The sequence below is a fragment of the Lepisosteus platostomus genome, chromosome 8 (assembly GCF_059453375.1).
Source record: "Lepisosteus platostomus isolate fLepPlt1 chromosome 8, fLepPlt1.hap1, whole genome shotgun sequence".
In the NCBI taxonomy this organism is placed as follows: domain Eukaryota; kingdom Metazoa; phylum Chordata; class Actinopteri; order Semionotiformes; family Lepisosteidae; genus Lepisosteus; species Lepisosteus platostomus.
The window spans coordinates 37,300,192-37,320,108 of NC_142618.1; the positions used below are offsets into that span (position 1 = coordinate 37,300,192).

Here is a 19,917-nt window from a genome sequence, read left to right on the forward strand (position 1 = left end):
ACCCAATCTACGTAAACTTCTGATTCACAGCTCCCTTGATCGCGCTCGGCAATCATCCCCATCAGGCAACTTCCCCTGCAACAAAAGTCGCTGTATCACCTGCAAATACATATCTAACAACATGCTCATTCAGGGCCCCTAAGGTCAGTTCCGGATCACCCAGACAACATCCTGTACCTCCAGGAACCTTATTTATTGTATCTCCTGAAAAACATGGCCAGCTATCTACTTTGGGGAAACCGGAAGGAGACTAGGAGCATGCTTCAGAGTACATGTTCGGGTTGTGAAGATGAAAGATTTCTCCAAACCCACAGTTTCTCATTTCACCTCAGACGGCCATGATCACACTGATCTCTCTGTCTCTGTTCTCAAAGGGTTTCTCAACTCCCATAGCAGAAAAACAACAGAAACAAAACTCATCTTGAAACTAGGTTCACACCATCCTCCTTCTCTCAATGACTACACATGCTGACGCAGCTTCCCACCTGAGTTATACTGAAATCTAAAACATCCACCCCACCCGACCAGACAGACTCAAATTGCACCCATTGTTTTCATCACATCCAGTAATTAAAGTACCAAATTTGTTGGTACCTGTAAACTTCCTTATAGATAGTCACGTGATTACCAGAAAACCAAGGCGCTATACTGTATCTCGGAAACTAACGCAACAGAAACGCTACTTACAATGGCACAAACACAGCACTAACGATTGCAGTGGGTTTCATCATTTGTGCTGTTTGTTGGGTGGGGGGGCACCTTCATGGAGCTGGACAAGCAAACATGTTCTGGGTCATTACATTGCATATTGCAGAAGACACATCTTCACCTGGGAGAAATATGACGATCTAACAAAAACACTTATACCTATGTCTTCAGAGGTCATGGTGTGCCCTCACGCTCCGCTGTATTCTACACGAAGGATTGACACAAAGATAAAAGGACCATGAGCAAATCGTTTTATGTTTGCGCATAAGAACCCTGTAAACACAAACACATGTATAATTACATTTTATTAAAGAACTTAGATATACTGTATGTTCATTTCTGTTATGTGAAAATATTGTAACGCATACGGCCTCCATTGTTTGTGAGAGCCGGCTTACCAGAGTGGTTCGTCACCGCCGGGCTGACGGGAGATTTCCCTTTGGCTCAAGAGGCTGGGTCCCTGTTAAGTGACGCTGGAGACCCAGATTCGAGTCCCCGATGGTGGGGGACCGACCTGATGCTGCAGCGGCGAGGGCGCCCACGTGAACCCAAAGCATTACAATTTTTGTTTTCCCGCGGTCTGCGTATGTGAGACGGTAGACTTTCCAATGTTGTTTCTCTGATGTGTTATGAACTACCCGTGTCAACTTTGTACACAGTGCCCCTTAGAAAAACATCCTGGTGTGCAAAATGTTCTTTGCATAAAAGAGCAACAATGGTCTTGTTGTACATAAAGTTGTGAATTCAAACCTTTTTAAATACGTGGCTCGACAGAGGGGTCGAATCTTGGTGCGTAACAATGAGTAACTGATTACTTCTTCAGATTTTTAAAAAAGGAAACCGCTAAGAAGTATTAAGACATGCTAGTTTAAAGCCTCTTTGTCGAAACATACAATTGTTTGCTAATGCTCACTTTTTAAGGCTACATCTGCAACTTTTCTGATTAGGGTATGATATTGGTGACAATTTTAATTTTCCTGTTCACAGAAGACACTGATATGAAATGCAAAATCCACCGCTGCTTCCCCCTTACTCAGGCAAACAGAGAAACCAAGTTGCAGAATTGTTACTCTCGCACCAGTAACAGAGTGCTTGAACTCGCCAGACGGGGTCACTGGAGGTTAAGGTCCCGTGATCACCCGAAAAACACGGCGCTATATCTTGGAAACAAACGCTACTTTCAACTGCACAAACAAGCACAAACACAGCATTAATAAATGAGACCGGTTTGATTCTCCTAAGACGTTATAGAGGGCCTTAGTGACATCACATCCCCCCAAAAGAAGGCGCTATATCTCGGAAACGAAAGCAGCTGGGAAGTTACTTTCAATGGAACAAACCGACAGAAACGCAGTACTAATGAATGAGGGGGGTTTCATTGTGCTGTTTTGTAGGGGGGCAACTTCACAGAGCTGAATCAAACACTGTTTGCCTTAATGCTAATTAATTAACATACAGTCAGAAGAATGGGATGTGAACCAGGCCTGTGACAAAGGGACAGAAATGTACAAATAAGAAAGGAAAGAAAAGACACACATTGACACTTGCCAATAACTATAATCATCCTGCTAGTATGCGTTTTACATATATCCGTGCTTATTCCAGTTATACTCGGTTACAATATGCTGTATTGATTTTATATATATATAGATTTTATATATATATAATATATATATATATGAGATGTAAGACTGATTGAGAATTCAAGACTATTACATTGTATTAAATTTGCAATAGAGCTCATCTTAACAGGTGGCCACATACAGTGGTGCTTTACAGAATTATGTAGTTGACTAGATTGTACAACAGTAGTTGGCCACGTGGGTATGGAGGAGGAAGAAAATAAAATCTTATTGGGAGTAAATAACATCTCTAGGGTCCCAGGCCTATGGTTGTCCCCTATTCTGGGAAAAGCTTTGTGATACATTAACTGTAAGAAATCATGTACAATCTCTGATAAGTCAGTGGATGAAATCTTGCTGAACTGGGTCTGTTGTCAAGATTGTCTGAGTTAAGGGGCCGAGGTTTCCTGGGTCCAACAGTTTGTGTTCTAGATTCAGATGCCACAGGCCATCTGGAAATGCCAGCTCCAAATCAGGACTCATCACCAGGATCCAGGTAGTAGGAATATACTGTAGCAGTTGCAAAACTGTGTTCAGGTTGCTGGGAGGAAGACTATGACTTAGATAATAAAATGATGTAAAACAATCTGAACTAAGCAGCCTATAGGGTAAGACTAAAGACTAAAAAAATACAGAGACTAAAGGAACCGGTCTTGAGACTTGATTTAAAGGCTTAGACTATAGTGGTATCCCTTCAGTGTTTTGAAGGTAATCCCACAATTAAGGGGACTTAGCTAAATGCTATGCCACCTTTAGATAGATAGATACTTTATTGATCCCGTGAGGGAAATTGCAGCGCAACAGCAGCTTAACACACACAACACAGCCACAGTGTAACGAATTATATAATAATAGTACAATACATACAATACAATACAAGAGTTACTCACAGTCCGGACACGCAAAGAACAAACTAGAACAGAACAGTACACAGAAAAATCGTATCACACATATGAATATAAATATAGATGTAAATATAGATATGGATGTAAATATAGATATAATGTATTGCACAGGTCCCTGGCATATATTGCACAAAAAAAGGTTGTAAACGGGAAAAAGAAAAAGAAAAAGAAATAGAACAGATGTAGCAGTAGATGTGTAGATGCGTTCAGTCCAGAAACAGGTCACTGTCGATGTTCCCTGTGCCAAGACGCAAGGTGGATGCATTGTACAGTCTTATGGAAGAAGGCAAGAATGACCTCTTGTAGCGCTCCCTGTCGCACCGTTGATGAATCAGTCTATTGCTGAACGTGCTCTTCATTTCTGCAAGCCTGTCATAGAGGGGATGACAGAGAAGTTGTCCATGATGGCCTCTAGTTTGGACATCATTCTCCTCTCAGCCACTACCTCCAAGGGGTCCAGGTCAGACCCAATGACAGAGCTTGCTCTCCTGATGAGCTTGTTCAGCCTTTTAGAATCCACTGCTCTAATCCCAGAGCCCCAGCACACCACTGCGTAGAAAATGGCACTCACTACCACCGACTGATAGAACATATGTAGCATCTTACTACACACATTGAAGGACCTGAGCCTCCTCAAGAAGTAAAGTCGGCTCTGTCCCTTCTTATAGATGGCCTCGATGTTCTTAGACCATTCCAATCTATCGTCGATGTGCACTCCCAGGTACTTGTACGAGTCCACCATCTCCACGCCACTCCCATGGATGTAGACAGGAGTAGGTTTGACCTTTTTCCTCCTGAAATCTACTACCAGTTCCTTTGTCTTTGTTACATTCAGTTCCAAGTGGTTCACCCCACACCACTCCACAAAGCTGCTGACCAGTCCTCTGTACTCCTCCTCCTGCTCACCCTTGATACATCCCACAATTGCAGAGTCATCTGAGAACTTCTGCAGGTGGCATGACTTTGAGTTGTACTTAAAGTCAGAAGTATAAAGGGTGAAGAGGAATGGAGAAAGAACTGTCCCTTGAGGTGCCCCTGTGTTACTCACTACCTGTTCAGACACACAGTTCTTTATCTGCAGTGAACACAATAACTTACTTCTGCAACAGTGTGGCCAGTCCTAAGTTATTGTGGTCCCAGGAATGTACCTAAAAACCCACATTGACAAACATAAGTAAGGTGCAGGCTTTACTGCAGAGTTTTCTGATATTCCATTTAAATGACTCCAGAAAAGGGCACTCAGTACCAGTCACAGTGTGCCTTTACTGCTTTATATAAACTAAATCAACTAAAAAATCCACGCAAGCCCATTTTAATGACTTTCCTAATTAAGGCCATGTGAGAATATTGGCACCAACCAATCTAATATTTAGATATTAATATTTATATTTATTTACAATTGTGAGAGAGCCTTTGGTGAATTCTATTGGCAGGTTAGCTGCTACTACAGTCCCATTACAGTCTGGTCTGTCATAGTTATGCATCCATCATCCAATGAAAGATGTTAACTCAAAAAAAGTTTACTGGAGGAAACTACAGCACTCTTTACTGCAGGAAATCAGAATGAAATGATCTTTGAACAAATAATTGAAAGTATATCAATAAAAGTGAAATGTACAGGCCAGACAGGGAAATGTGGGGTGTCCTACTATATAGTAAAATTAATCTTTAGACAAACAAGTGTAAGGATAGAGGTTGAGAAAGACACTGCTCACATTCACAGCCCAGGTTTCTGCTGTCTTCATAGATGCTCCCCTAATTACCAATTATTGCAAAATAATATAGTCTTATAATATATATAATATAAGTGAAAATTAATTTCCATTTCCTGTTTAAGAGTACAATGGAGTTAACAGGATTTTATACACAGCCATCCTCTGGTTGAGAGGGGTGCTCAGAAAACAAGAAAGCATGAAAAGCAATAAACATGGACCAGTAAATGGAAATAATTAAATGGACTGGATGAGTGTCAGAGATCAAAAGACATTTGTGTTGCTATGAATTTGGCAGCTTCAACAGCCCGTACAATCTTTTTGTAAAAGGACAAGATATAAGGAATGGTTTAATCTAGCACTAGTTCAGTGAAACTGCATTGTATTAGGTTGGCAAGAGATTTATTCTCTATTTCCACATTGCAATGATGAAATTGAAGCTTGAAAAGTGAGACAATTGTCCTTTCTTTTATAAAATCATAAACAAAGTGATTGGAAGGCTGGTTATTTACTGGTTGTAGAAGACCTGATTTAGATTTGTTAGTATTTTAATTGTAATTTTGAGGTTAAAACAATGTTTGATAATTTTGTCTGGTATCTTATTCTAATATACAGATAGCACTGGGGAGCGGTCTGGATTAGAAAATTTAACATGGAATCCTAACATGGATGAATGGAGTTAACAGTTAGAGGACAGTTGCTATCCAGGTCTCCTGTAACAAAGTATTAAAACAGTGAAATTAGTGAGAGCTCTTACTAATTGGGAAAGTAAACAACAGGGAGGTCAGTGGCAGAGGGTGAGTTAATGTTTTGCAGGCTGTGGAGACCTGAGGGGCCACAGTACTCAGTCCTCAGTCCTGCTGCTGCAACAGTGCTGAGAGGAACATGAGCCGCCTGCTATCAGTGCTGCTGATCACTGTAGGAGCCCTGCTGGCTTCAGCTGAGGAATACGACAAACTCCCTGATCTCTACAAGGAAGGAGTTAACCTGGCTGTTAAACAATTTAATTCCCATAAAAAAAACAAACAACTTTTTCTCTTCTTTAAAAGCATGGACGTCTCGGAAACTGAGGTAGCGCAAATTTTACCTGCCTCTGTTACTCACTTACATGTTGTTTACAAATATTTTTTACTTAGAACTGAAAAGGATATACTGTATGTAGTTATCTGAATTTGATAGATTGTACAAGACATCCATTTATGGAATAAACAGTGGGAGCAAAGCCTAATGTACAATTTTATTTTTCAAAGATTATTTTTCATTATCTGTCTAGTTTTCCACATTGGAGCTGCTACTATGCCTGTAATGCTAGGATCACATCTTTTCACAGCGCTTATCTACTTTAGCCATCTCTTAATGCACTCACACTTAATAAGTGTCTTAATCAGGGGAGCACATGTGGCAAAAAACACAGAAACAAGCAGCCCTCTTGTCCCTGATCAGCCTGTAGGACAGCTTTCTGGTCTGGTATCCCCAGCATTGGGGATCTAGAACCAAAAAGTATTTTGGACTTCTCAATATCTAAATGTATATTAAATGTCTTTACTTTGTCTCACAGTTCTGTGAATTTTGAAGCATGTGCATTTTTTTTCTTTCTGGAAATCTCTTTCCTGGAATTCACCTTTAATCAACAATTACTACACTTGATTACATGACAAACAGTAAACAGTCTCATGTAAACTGGACTTTGTGACTGGCTTCTAAAATCTCAAAGATCAAATTAACATTCGTAATCCACTGTGCCGTCTGCAGCAAGTTCATAGCTATCATCCAGGTTTGACAAGTATTCTGCTAGAATGACCTAGCTTTATTTATTCTTACCAAATATGCTCAATCAGCTCCTGGTTTGAGCCAAGCAAGCAGGAGCCATCAGAGACATCATTGGTGTTTCTCTTTATTGTAAAACATTAACTAAACGGTACATGGTGTCATGTATCTGGTTTGGATATTTCTGAACTTTGATTTCAATTTTTGATTTTAGGGTTCAGAGGTTATCCACTGATTGTATTACAATCGTATAAACATCAACGTATTCTAACAAGGTTTTGTTTAAGATGTTTAAATGTGAACTTGCGCTTGATGCAACGCAAACATCACCTCTTGTCCCACAATGTCAGTTCTGTAGTCTGAAGTTTAATGCGGTGTATCTCTGTTGTTGAAGTAAGTAATGTTAACAATGATAGATCAATTACATTGGTCCAAAGTAATCCCAGAGAGATAGATCAGGATTCTACCCCTATAAATGAAGAACAGAAGACAATGCTGACCCAACATGATAAAGGTGCCATGGCTCTTTGATTTAATCTATTCTAATGGAATGAAATACTACCTCTTATCTTTTAGCTTGAGTTCGACGTGTCCTATGTTTACCACAACTTTCTCCTGAAGGCAACAAAGTGTTTGCAGGACAAAACAGATGCCAGTGCGAACAGCTGCCCATTCCAGAATGACAGAGTGAGTATCACTCCTGCCTCACTGCATGCTCTGACACTGTATATCTGCTCAACTCAAAAGTGTCTGAAGTGTCTTTCATTCACTTCTATTGCTTCCATATTTAAGATACACTAATACAGTACAAGTTTAGTTATAAAAAAATAGTTATCAATTTATACCAAAAATGTATTGATGTATATGTGTGATAGAGTAAGACAATCTATTTTTGTAAACACTTTAATTCAAAGTAAATAATTTCATTTCACTAAAGAAATCTTCATAAATATCTTTGATCATGAGTAGTACAGTACTTTCTAGTTACCAAAACCCTAACCTTAAGTCCACACTTCTGCTAATTACAATGGGAGTGAAATACTAATAATAATAATAATAATTGCTTACACTTATATAGCGCTTTTCTGGACACTCCACTCAAAGCGCTTTACAGGTAATGGGGTCTCCCCTCTACCACCACCAATGTGCAGCATCCACCTGGATGATGCGACGGCAGCCATAGTGCGCCAGAACGCTCACCACACATCAGCTATTAGTGGGGAGGAGAGCAGAGAGTAATGAAGCCAATTCATAGATGGGGATTATTAGGAGGCCATGATTGGTTAAGGCCAATGGGAAATTTGGCCAGGACGCCGGGGTTACACCCCTACTCTTTTCGAGAAACACCCTGGGATTTTTAATGACCACAGAGAGTCAGGACCTCGGTTTTACGTCTCATCCGAAGGACGGCACCTGTTTACAGTATAGTGTCCCCATCACTATACTGGGGCATTAGGACCCACATGGACCACAGGGTGAGCGCCCCCTGCTGGCCCCACTAACACCTCTTCCAGCAGCAACCTTAGTTTTTCCCAGGAGGTCTCCCATCCAGGTACTGACCAGGCTCACACCTGCTTAGCTTCAGTGGGTTGCCAGTTGTGAGTTGCAGGGTGACATGGCTGAAGGCACGATTGCATTATAACCATTTAAAAGTGTAAGAGCATGAACAAAATACATTGATTCTAGATTCTTGTGCTCTTAGCCCCACTTCTGTGTTTTTCTGTGTTGTGTGTGATGGAGCCTTCTAGCAGAATCTGTATGTTACTCTTTACCCATATAGTGGTAGGAGCTGTGAACTCCTGCTAACCGTCATGCTAGCTTTAGCACAGATGCTCCCCCCCCCCCCACTAAACTCCCTAATGGGGAATGCTTTTACTAAACTCCTGATAAGAAAGGAATGTTTTAAGTGCTTTACCTCAAAGACAGGAGGGGGAGGGTGTAGAAAAAAGTATATTTAAGCTTTGTAGAGCCTTATCCCCTTTGAGCTTCTATAACTACTATAACAGACACCTCAGGCTCAAATCTCTTGGTTGCTACATGTTTATTGTACTTTATAAAAAATAGAGCTAAAAATAAATCAATGTCATACATGTTTTTAGTACAGAATTTCAGAAACAGAGCTGTACAATACACATTACTTAACTGTATAATGAGAAATAAAATATTGTTTGTAAATACTACATGTATTGGTGCATAAACCACCAGATAATGTTCTAAGACGGATAATCAGTCACTGAATATCGGATGATGTACCTTTAGGGAGGGATACTGATTTGGAGGCAAACTGGAGATGGAGCTGCAGTTCTCATGACTGTGTGACTGATATCTATTTCTTCCTCCCTGCACAGCCAGTGGTAGACTGTGTGATGTGCTACAGAAGCTATCAGGGCAGCATTGAATATGAACCCAGGCCAAAGCTGTACTGTACCCGCAAGCCTCAGCTCACAGAGGTAACTTAAACCTGTTAAACCTATCCTTCACCTAGGGATGGAATTAAGATTTAACTACCATTTAAAGGTAGTTAAATCCATTTAAAGATTTAAAGACATTATGTCTTAATGTTTCATTATTTAGATACAATACAATGCATATTTTGAAAGCACTGTTGAAAGTGTGATTACTGCTTAAAAAACAGCTTCTGCCATTTTATTGTTATTTTCTTTTCTTTGTTTTATATCCTGTCGTGTTTCCCAAAGGTTTTTGTACCATGTTCTCTTTTTGTTTTTGAGAATATAAGAATATCTTCCCTATCATTTCTCAAAGTTCTGACTGCTTGGAAGTGCAATGGGCAGACAAATTGGAGGAGAAACTCGGATCAAGTGATAGGAATTGTTCAGCTAGGTGGGCTGGATGGGCCACCTTCCTTACATTTTTACAAATTACTGTCATACAATGCCCTGATTGACCATACAAATCTGTCACCTATTTTGAACCATGAATCAGTTGAAAGTATTTGTGAACATACTGGACAGTATAATAAGGCTAAGGTAACAGTAGGTGTCACCTGGAGACACCTCTCTACAGGTAAACTGTAGAAGGAAACAGGTGTCACATTCTTTATTTTCTGCATGGACTTCATAGCCTGTATTAATACATTAGTATAGTATAAGAGGAATGTAATGGACAAATTCATATCTAATAGCACAACTACTTTCAAAATTCGGTATTCCTGTGTGGCCATAAAATCAACCTTTTTTCTAAAACTCAGGATACGTAAAGATGAAAGATTCCCCTCTTTTCATAAACTCATTTTGCCTCTTCTTTTAACTGTGTATTCAACCATCTACCTTGAAACCTGGCATCAAATCACCTGGTAGTTGTTTATTTCCAAGCACTGTTGCTTCCATTACAGGAGATGAAGGCAAATCGAGTACAGGACTGTGAAACTCTGAAGCACCACTACAGTCCTGGGGGAATTACACTGCTCTCATCAACTGGCTGTAATGGATCCTGCTGAGCTGATGGAGCTACTGAGATAAAACAGGGAATAAGGAATCACAAATGAGTGCACACTGAGACCCCTACTTGGTTATGTACTGACCTGACAAAGACAAGGTGTAATGGTTAAAAAGTGAGAGGGATTCTGAGAAAAACTCTCAGAAAACAATTTAACTTGATTTTTTCCTCTATTACTATTTTCTAATTGGATGTCAATCCACAATAAAAGAGATGCAAAGATGTTTGGATTTCAATATGAAAAGTTTTTTTTTAGTTACTTCAACACCTACAGTATGAAGTGAAAGATGCAGAGAAGCATTTGAAGAAAAATGTACACTAGTCAGATTGCCTGCACATCTGTAGCTTCACGAAGTTATTTTATATCTAAATACAATGTAATTGTATTTAAAGATGTTGGATTGCAAAATAGGTTTGACACTCTCTTATATTAAAGGAAGTCTTTCAACACTTAGAAATAAACTGCTGACCACTATGAGAAACCAGAATTTACTTTTCTGACACAATGGCCTTCCCATCCATGTAAAAGAGTTTAAGCAGTGAAATTAAGGCACAATCTCAGATGCAAGACACAGATTTCCTTTTTTATTTCTTTAATAGTCATTGAAAAGGGGCTAATAAATACAATACTACATTTGATAACTGTCTTTGCGTTTGTCTGATAAAAGCCAGTCCACAAGGGTACTTAACCTGTATATCATGAGTTGAACTACAATTGACAAAATTATGTTTTTTTTTCTTTTAAAGTTTATTGACAGTATATAAGCCCCTGAAATGCACCATCTCATAATGAAGTGATCCTGTTGGAATACATATACAGTTGGAATACAACACTTATTCAAAAAAAGGTCAAGTACAACACAAATATCACAACACATAAAAGAAAGAACAAAAAAGAAGAAAAAACAAAAGTAAAATTGCAAACTAAATAACTACCATGAAATATATCTAGAATTAAAAATGAAAATTAATCATTAATTTAATTACAATGACATTCTGTTTTTAAATGCAAAATTAGTGCATTTCTAAATAAACTAAATAAGCTCTGTTTAAATTAATAATTTGGTCTTATAGTTAAAACCTTTCATTCCAACCTTGTGGAACATTAAAATACTATATGTTTACTTAGATTGTCTTAAAGAATACCCTATATTTTTATTGATATAAATGGTTTTAAATAAATAGTACCATTTAGTTGAATTCATTTAAAATAAACTGATACCAGTCCAGCTGTCGCCCATTGAAAAGTGATAACCATTAAAGTTTTTCATACAAATACACAGGTAATAGTGGGTCTTATAAGGACATCCTAAAACAAATCTATATAGGTTGTTGTAAGTCCAGGGTGGACAACTGATTCTTGGATGCATTCCCATAAATAACATCAACACAACACTCTTTAGACCCTCTAGACTCTTTAGAATAGAGAATTTCAAGCTTCTAATAAATAGTTTTTTTAACATAATCAATGTGTTCCGCAAATCTTAATTTCATGAGCATTCCTCAATCCCAAATATATTACACAATCAACCTTTTTGCTTTGCCATCAGCTGTATAAAAAAATAAAAGCATTCTTTTCAATCCTTTATTGATATATTGAGGGACCAACATGAGCTTTAGGCTTAAACCTGAGAGGAACAGTAACCAAAGCTCTTAACTGTAGATCACATTACAAATCTTTGCTATGTTTCAAAATAAACTTTATAATTTCATTAGGAACAAAGTTAAATTCCATGTAAAATGTGACCTGCTTTCCATGTTATATTCACATACTGGTAGGTTAATTGGCTTTTGGAAAAACTGGCCATCGTGTGAGTGTGTCTGTCTGTATCTGTGTGTGCCCTGCTTAGCACCCATTGTTTGCCGGCTAGGCTGCAGCTCTCCTGAGATCCTATATCAGATAAAGAGGTTAGAAAATGGATGAATGGGTTTTCTTTCTGATGTAAAACATAATAAATCAGGCTTCTGATCCTCTCTTTTCCAGTAGTCAGACTAAAACTTGCTCCCTTTTCTATTCAGAATTAAGTTAATTCTGGGCGGAGCGGTGGCTCTGTGGCTAAGGATCTGCGCCTGTGGCTAGAAGGTTGCCGGTTCAAATCCTGCAGCCGGCAGAGGAATCCTACTCCGTTAGCAGCTCCAGGGCCGCTGTTCAATGGCAGACCCTGCGCTCTGACCCCAGGCTCTCTCCCTGTCTGTATGTCTCATGGAGAGCAAGCTGGGGTATGCGAAAAGATAATTCCTAATGCAAGAAATTGTAAAGGGTTAATAAAGTAATGTTGTTGTTATTATTATTAAACACTGACAACTTATTTGTTGATATTACATACTCTTGTCCAGATGTTTATATTATGTTTTACGTTTATGTTTATATTAGGTTTATGTTGCAGAGGTTTTAAAACACTCGCAACAGTAGTTATAGGAAAATCAGAGACAGATATTCTGGAAATTACAAACTCTCTGTTGAGGCCACTTGTCCTCTGACTGAACCCTTAATACAGGGTGTGCCTGTATAATCTTTAAAAAGTTTAATTTCAATGGTGACTTTAAGAATGGCAAGAATTGTAAAATTCCTCCATAATATTACACAACATTAACTTTTTAACATCTTGCTTTGAAAACATTCAGTATACTGTACATGCATCCAAAATATTGTTGTGTTGTTACTAGATAAGGCTTTATGCAAACAACACAATTTTTTTACTATCAAAGTTGGCAGCAAAATGATGAACAGGGAACACATTTTTATAGAATAGTCTTTGCTGTTAAAACTACTCATCTACAATGTGCTAAGACTCTGCTCTTAGGACTAGCTGCTCAGTCCTATGAGCCAGGAATCATGTCCAGGGAGATCAGTGCCTGAGGGTGAGTTAATGTTCTGCAGGCTGTGGGGACCTGAGGGGCCACAGCACTCAGTCCTCAGTCCTCAGTCCTGCTGCTGCACCAGTGCGGAGAGGAACATGAGCCGCCTACTGTCAGTACTGCTGATCACTGTAGGAGCCCTGCTGGCTCCAGCTGGGGGACAGGACTACAACCAACTCCCTGATCTCTACAAGAAAGGAATTGACCTGGCAATCCAGCATTTTAATAATAAACGCTTAAGTATAAACCATGTGAATTTCTTCAGCAACATAGAGGATCCAAAGGTATGAGTTACATTCCCAAGAGTGAGATGTATCTACTTTTTTTCCTGTCAATCCTTTCTTTTTATCTTTAAATTCATTGTTCAGTTGTACTTACATGTGTGTCATTGAGGTCTGTTTGTTCCTTTTTGCAAATCTCTTCCTAACAATGCATCTGTCTTGAAAAACATTTTATACAACTTGCCAAGTGTCATGGCACTGGGTCTTCATTTTCTTTTTATCAGCTGTGAGTGGCTGATCTGCTAACCTAAGCTTTAAACTGATTTTCACCATCTCAATGTGTCTTCACATGTGAAGTAAGAACCTTCAACACATTTATATTGTCTTTAAATGCATATGCATATGTGTCTTGATATTTAAAAGTGTATATTTAAATTGTGAGTGTCCAATCTAAATATGCAGTAATACATTTCAGAAAAGCTGCTGGCAGTTCCTCTGTGTGTGACTGATAGAATTGGTTTGGCCAGCCAGCATAAAATAATAATAATAATAATAATAATAATTGCTTACACTTATATAGCGCTTTTCTGGACACTCCACTCAAAGCGCTTTACAGGTAATGGGGACTCCCCTCCACCACCACCAATGTGCAGCATCCACCTGGATGATGCGACGGCAGCCATAGTGCGCCAGAACGCTCACCACACATCAGCTATCAGTGGGGAGGAGAGCAGAGTAATGTAGCCAATTCATAGAAGGGGATTATTAGGAGGCCATGATTGGTAAGGGCCAATTGGAAATTTGGCCAGGACACCGGGGTTACACCCCTACTCTTTTCGAGAAGCGCCCTGGGATTTTTAATGACCACAGAGAGTCAGGACCTCGGTTTTATGTCTCATCCTTTTATGTAACACCTCTTCCAGCAGCAACCTTAGTTTTCCCAGGAGGTCTCCCATCCAGGTACTAACCAGGCTCACACCTGCTTAGCTTCAGTGGGTTGCCAGTTGTGAGTTGCAGGGTGATATGGCTGCTGCCAGCAGCCATATCACCCTGCATATCATAAAAGCATGATGGGTTTGACTGTATGAGTGGGATTTTCCACCACAATCAACTTGACCTGTTTTTCTTTTTGCTTTTGGTTTCCAAAACAAACTTTCTGGATAGAACACATTTTTTTTATCTGTACTTCGTTCACTTGTTATTTTTTGTTTACAGATGTTCCAGTTAAAGGTCATTTTTATTATTTACCAAGAATTCTAATCTGGTCAGGAATTCACGTCACAGGTCCTCTGCTCTAAAAATTGTTAAACAGGTCAAACCCAGCTGAGATGGATTTTGATCTTTAATTTGCTCTGCCCTGAAACTGATTCAGATTTTTCTGTTGTATTTTAGATAATCTATCTATCCATGCATTTTTTAACTGTTTTATTCAGTACAGTATGCAGTCGGGGACAGGGCCAGAGACTAACTACTGTAGCAATGGACAAAAGGCATGATACAACTTGGACAGGAATCCAGTCCATCACAGGGCACACAGACACACACACATCCGAAGGCAATTTTTACAGAAGGCAATTAACCTATCACTCTGTCTTTTGACTGCAATACAAAACTTACAGTACATGAACACAGGGAGAATGAACTCCACACAGAATGCACCCAGGGCCAGAGCTGAGAGGCAGCAATGCCAACCATTGTGCCACCATTATGCTTATGTTGCAGATGATTTGCTTGAGTACTCATGGAGATAATTTGTACTTAAACTATTGTTTTTGTTGTTTCATTCCAACAACAAAATTAGTAGAGTAAGCAATTAGTAGTAATTAGTAGAATGCAGAGAAACTGAACTACTTCCAACATTAGGGGTGGGCAGTGCTGCTGCTAAATAGAAGACTTAGAAAACTTGCAGACACACTGACCAGGATTGGACACTCCTGATCTACTGTACATACATTATCCAATATCCAAAGTGGTCTCCCAAACAAATATAGAATTATGGACATGACTTTGAAACAATAATATTTTTATAAACCTGTTCTTTGCTAAAAATAAATAAATAAAATATATAAGACGAAATTCATTAATAGTTTGAATTCCTGCCTTTATTGTTTGCCTTTTTTCATATCGAGATCACCACTATAGTTTTTTTGTAACAGTGTGCTCTGCATTTATTAAAACAAAATTCAAATAGCTGGGCCAATACAGTTTGTGTGCATGACTGAAATTTGTTGTGTTTTTAGAGTCTCCTGAGGTTATTAGTCACTTGGTATATATACATTAAGAAATGGTCCAATCTGTGCAAATAAGTTCTGCTAACACTATTGTGTAACAGTACAGAATGCAAACTCCAATTCTGCTAACTGCAAATCTGAGCATTCTGTTTTTTACTACTATCAAGCTTCAGACTCACAAAGTACTTACTTTTTGTTTTAGATTGAACAGGAAAATGTCTACTTCAACTTTTATTTGAAAGCAACACACTGCATAAATGAGTATAAGAATCAGCATCAACCACACTGCCACTTTCGGTCTGACAGAGTAAGTACTCATGATCCAGACTACAGGACTGTAGACCAATGTGGTCTCTCATAAATCACTGATTACACACTCACAGGACATGAATGTGAAATACTAGTGCAGACTCCTACAATGGATAGACCCAATATGCATGCAAATATATACACATTTGTCTAATTTATTCAAATATAGTTCAGTGCAAAAGTATTCCCTGCTTCCAATGACGATGACATGATCAATATTTTTTTTTTCCATTATTTGTAGTTTTTGCAGATATTTACCTTCTTTCACCCCTACTTGATCAGTTTCAGCATTCAATTTTTGCTTAATTATATTCACATTATAAAATCTCTGTATCTCTACATCATTTGTAATTTAACAAAAAGGAACCTCATGGGAAGGGTGTGAATACTTTTGCAGTTTGATGTATTCTGATAAAGTACCGGATGCACAGTAGTTAAAGCTCTTGTGCTCATCTCATAATGTTATGAAGAGTGAGACAGATAGGGGGACTTGAAATGGATGGAATTTCTGTCAGTACCTTCCGTTTTATCAGGTGACAAGTCCATATGATTGATTATTGCTCCTGTTTTTGGATCATCTACTCCATTCACCATAAGACTGAAGCACTGACACCCACCCATCCATTTTCTAACAATTTTATCCAGGGCGGCCAGAGGGTCGCAGAGGAGCCAGAGCCTATCCTGGCAAGCAATGACACAAATCAAGGCACAGCCTGGATGGGATGCCAGTACATCACAAGGCACACAAAGGCACAAACACATACATACTCACACCAGGGCCAGTTTTCCCAGAAACCAATTAACCTACTAGTCCTACTAGGACTGTGGGAGGAAACTGTAGCACCCAAAGGTTGCATCCAAACCCAAGCAAACACGGGGTGAACATACAAAGTCCATGCAGACAGCACCTGAGGAACTGAGCCCAGGGCACCAGCAATGTGTGGCAACAATATTAACTACTGCATGAAACCTTAAAAAAGATTTTTAAGGGAGACAGATATGTAAGCTACAGTGTCTTTCGAAATTTAAGTGACAAAAATGTAAATGCAAAAAATAAATCTGGTGGTTTTGCATGTCTGAAGAAACTATACAAAATGAAAACAAATTATCATGAGCAAAGTCTTACAATGCTTTATATCTTTTTATATCTTTTTCTCATAGCCCCTGATAGACTGTGTGCTGTGTGGCAGAAGATTTTCTGAAACCCTTGATTCGCCCTTCATTCACTGTGTTTTGAAACGGAAAGTATCACAGGTATTTTGGTCAAACAATTTACACCTAAAACAATTAAAGAATATTGCCTAGTCAAAGATCAGGTCATAGATCTTCCTCTAAAGGTGGTGCAACAGTAGTGTTGTGTTTCTTTGTTCTACTTTTAAAGTTTTTGTTCCTTGGCAGTAAACACACACTGATGCAGTTTACAGCTTACACCACTAGAGCTTACAGTTTTCACAGCATTATTTAACTACAGCTGGAACTGTGGCTATAGACTAACACATGTGGAATACTGAAGGAATTCTTCAGACTAGAGACCATTGTGAGAAACACACAAGGTCATGGACTGATGGAGCTCTCACAGGGTGGATCTGAACTTCTGGCAATCAGGTCCTTAACATGAAAGTTCAGGGGAGGAAGTGCTACATCGGGCTAAAGTGCAGCTTGTTTTGTCATGCAAAAACAGAATAAACACTTAACAGATTTTCAGATAGAAGACATTGTATTTCTGTCAAAATACTTTACTTCAAAGCAAACGTTTATTTTTTATAATTGTAATAATTTAATAATTTAATAATTCCATTGTTCTATACACTGAACCTCTACATACTGTTGGATAAACTGCTAGGAGCCCCATAGTTATTACACTGGGTAATGATCCAGACAAAAAACAATGGAAATGGTACTAGAGATAATGCAGAAACAAGTCAGTAATGCAAGGAGAAGCCAGTAAGATCAGCTAATGAAATCCTTTTCAGCTAGAGTTTGGAATCAGAACAGAAATGAAAACTTTCCTGCAGAGCATCCTCAAAACCATGACAGTAATTTATTCACAGAAGGCACAAACATTAGTATGCCCCAAAACATGCATAAAGTGTCAGTCAGGAGGACAGAATTCACACACCAGGCTGGGGATAAATTACTTTTTAAAAATTGAATCAGATACTTTCTGTAAAAGACATTCAGGTGTATATAAGGAATAGTAGATGGTACAGACATAACATCTCATATTATCCCTTTAAGAAGCAATGAATCCAATGTGAACCAATTATCTTTGCTAAAAGTAAATGAAAGTAGGAAATGTTTGCATATGGAGTAGCTGCTCTTCACTAAGCAGATTTCTATATCTCTATGTAAACCAGCTGTGGATATTTCTATATCTCTATGTAAAATCCTACACATAACACTTTCCTAGCTCTCCAATGAACTCTGGGGAGGTACTGAGACTGCTTTTCAGACTTCTGTCCACAACTATGCAAACTCCACACTGGGACAGCGTATACCCATATAGCACACATAAACAAGTTAGAGCCAACAGGTAGCCTAGCCAGCTTACTTCTGAAACGTAAGAGCACCCAAGGCAGTCTTAGAAAAACAATGAAAACACAGATAGAAAGTGCGAACACCTCACAGAATGTGCCCCATTCTAGATCTGAACTCAAGACCCAAAAGCAAAAGCAAATATGTGAAGCAGCAGGACTAACCTGTGAAGCTCCATGACTCCTGGCCCCTGCTCTGAATCCAATAAAATACAATGAAAAGGATTTAGCAGGACATTATACAAGGGTGTTTCAAAACATCAAAACTCTGAGATTAATATACAAGTATTATACAAGTGTTTATGTATTTTTACTATTGCCTAAGCATTATGAAAGGTTTGTTCTTAGGAAATTGTTCTGATTTGATGAATGAATCTGTTGATTTAATAATGCGATAATACTAAGCTATTGGCATCTATTTGTCTTGATTGCATGAGTATTGAATAGGAAGTATATACCATTACAATATTACAGTATATTAGTTTATCCTAAATAACATGGAAACACCAGAGTTGGAGCTGCAGGAACCCAGATGACACTGTGATGTGGAAGAATAATAGATCCAAAATAATGGAAGTATGTATCCCTAATCAACACAGCTAGACCCAGGCTATCAAAGGAGAAAGAATACAATAGTTGTGTTCAAAATCTAATAACACATCAATGGAAATACCTTCTCCTCTCAAGGACCTGGAAACAGACAACTGCAACTTAGACATTCAAGGCAGCAGCTCTGAAAATCCCCATCTTCTCAGATACTGCAGTCCAAACACCAGCATCTAAAATGTCTATCAGTGCCAATGACCCCCAAAACACAACAGAAAGTGCTGTAGATTCTGCTACTCATGAGGAAGTGAAATACGCAGAAGAGACCCCTTTCAGTCAAGAACAGTAAGCTGTCTCCCAAAGATGCTAACATCATACAAAGAGTAGACAGACACTTAGCGAGGGCAGGTGAAGACTGCAGCAACAGATAGCACAGGCCTAAGCCTTGGAACAAACAGTGATTTCACAGGGTCCTGTCTGCACCATGTGAAGACAAATATAAACCTGTGAATCGGCACTCTGTGTGAAGGACACAATTGAAAAGCACTTTGTATTATCACATAACTACACATCACATAACTCATGCATCACAATGGGCATGAAAAGATCCTCCCTCTCTGTCTTCCTCCCTATTCTGTCCTAAATAAGCTTTTAGAAAATATCTTAAAATTGACTATTAATGGGTGAATTAGGAAAGCAGTACCAGACATGTGATGCTTCAAAGCCTACCAGTGCTTCCCAATTTCTTTTGTCACACACAGTCTTTACTGAACATTTTAGGTTTTAGTTGTTCATATTAACATGGAGTTACTGGAGCTCTGGTGTGATTCTAAGTTCAAATCTTGAACATTGTGAAAAAAAAAAACATAAAAACTTCAGATAAGCCCTCTGTTCTACTTACTCAATCAAATTAGTTACAATTGTCCTAGTGCAGACATCTCCCTTTTAACTGTGAATAACATTTTGCCTCTGTTTCAGGAAAAAGAAAAGCGAGTAAGGGGATGTAGTATACACTTACCCGGATCATCAATAATCCTTGCTAGCAAG

General features: G+C 38.7%; 1 protein-coding gene and 1 long non-coding RNA gene across 2 annotated transcripts in view; one reads left to right on the forward strand and one right to left on the reverse strand.

Annotated features, from left to right (window-relative positions):
- The window catches only part of LOC148657263 (uncharacterized), a 48,533-nt gene that overhangs the window by 24,833 nt on the left and 3,783 nt on the right, over window positions 1-19,917 (reverse strand). The gene's annotated exons all lie outside the window — the stretch shown is intronic.
- On the forward strand, window positions 5,790-10,392 carry LOC148657265 (uncharacterized). Its single transcript, XM_088643290.1, has 4 exons — window positions 5,790-6,018; window positions 7,291-7,401; window positions 9,063-9,164; window positions 10,067-10,392. The coding sequence occupies exons 1-4, from the start codon at window positions 5,833-5,835 to the stop codon at window positions 10,169-10,171; spliced, it is 504 nt and encodes a 167-aa protein (XP_088499416.1). The 5' UTR covers window positions 5,790-5,832; the 3' UTR covers window positions 10,172-10,392.

What these genes read in the sequence shown, in the direction of transcription:
- LOC148657265 (XM_088643290.1), top strand. Translation starts at nt 5,833, where the DNA reads ATGAGCCGCCTGCTATCAGTGCTGCTGATCACTGTAGGAGCCCTGCTG. An exon ending in TGGACGTCTCGGAAACTGAG is followed by an intron (nt 6,019 to 7,290) that starts GTAGCGCAAATT and finishes CTTATCTTTTAG; the next exon opens with CTTGAGTTCGACGTGTCCTA. An exon ending in GCAAGCCTCAGCTCACAGAG is followed by an intron (nt 9,165 to 10,066) that starts GTAACTTAAACC and finishes CTTCCATTACAG; the next exon opens with GAGATGAAGGCAAATCGAGT.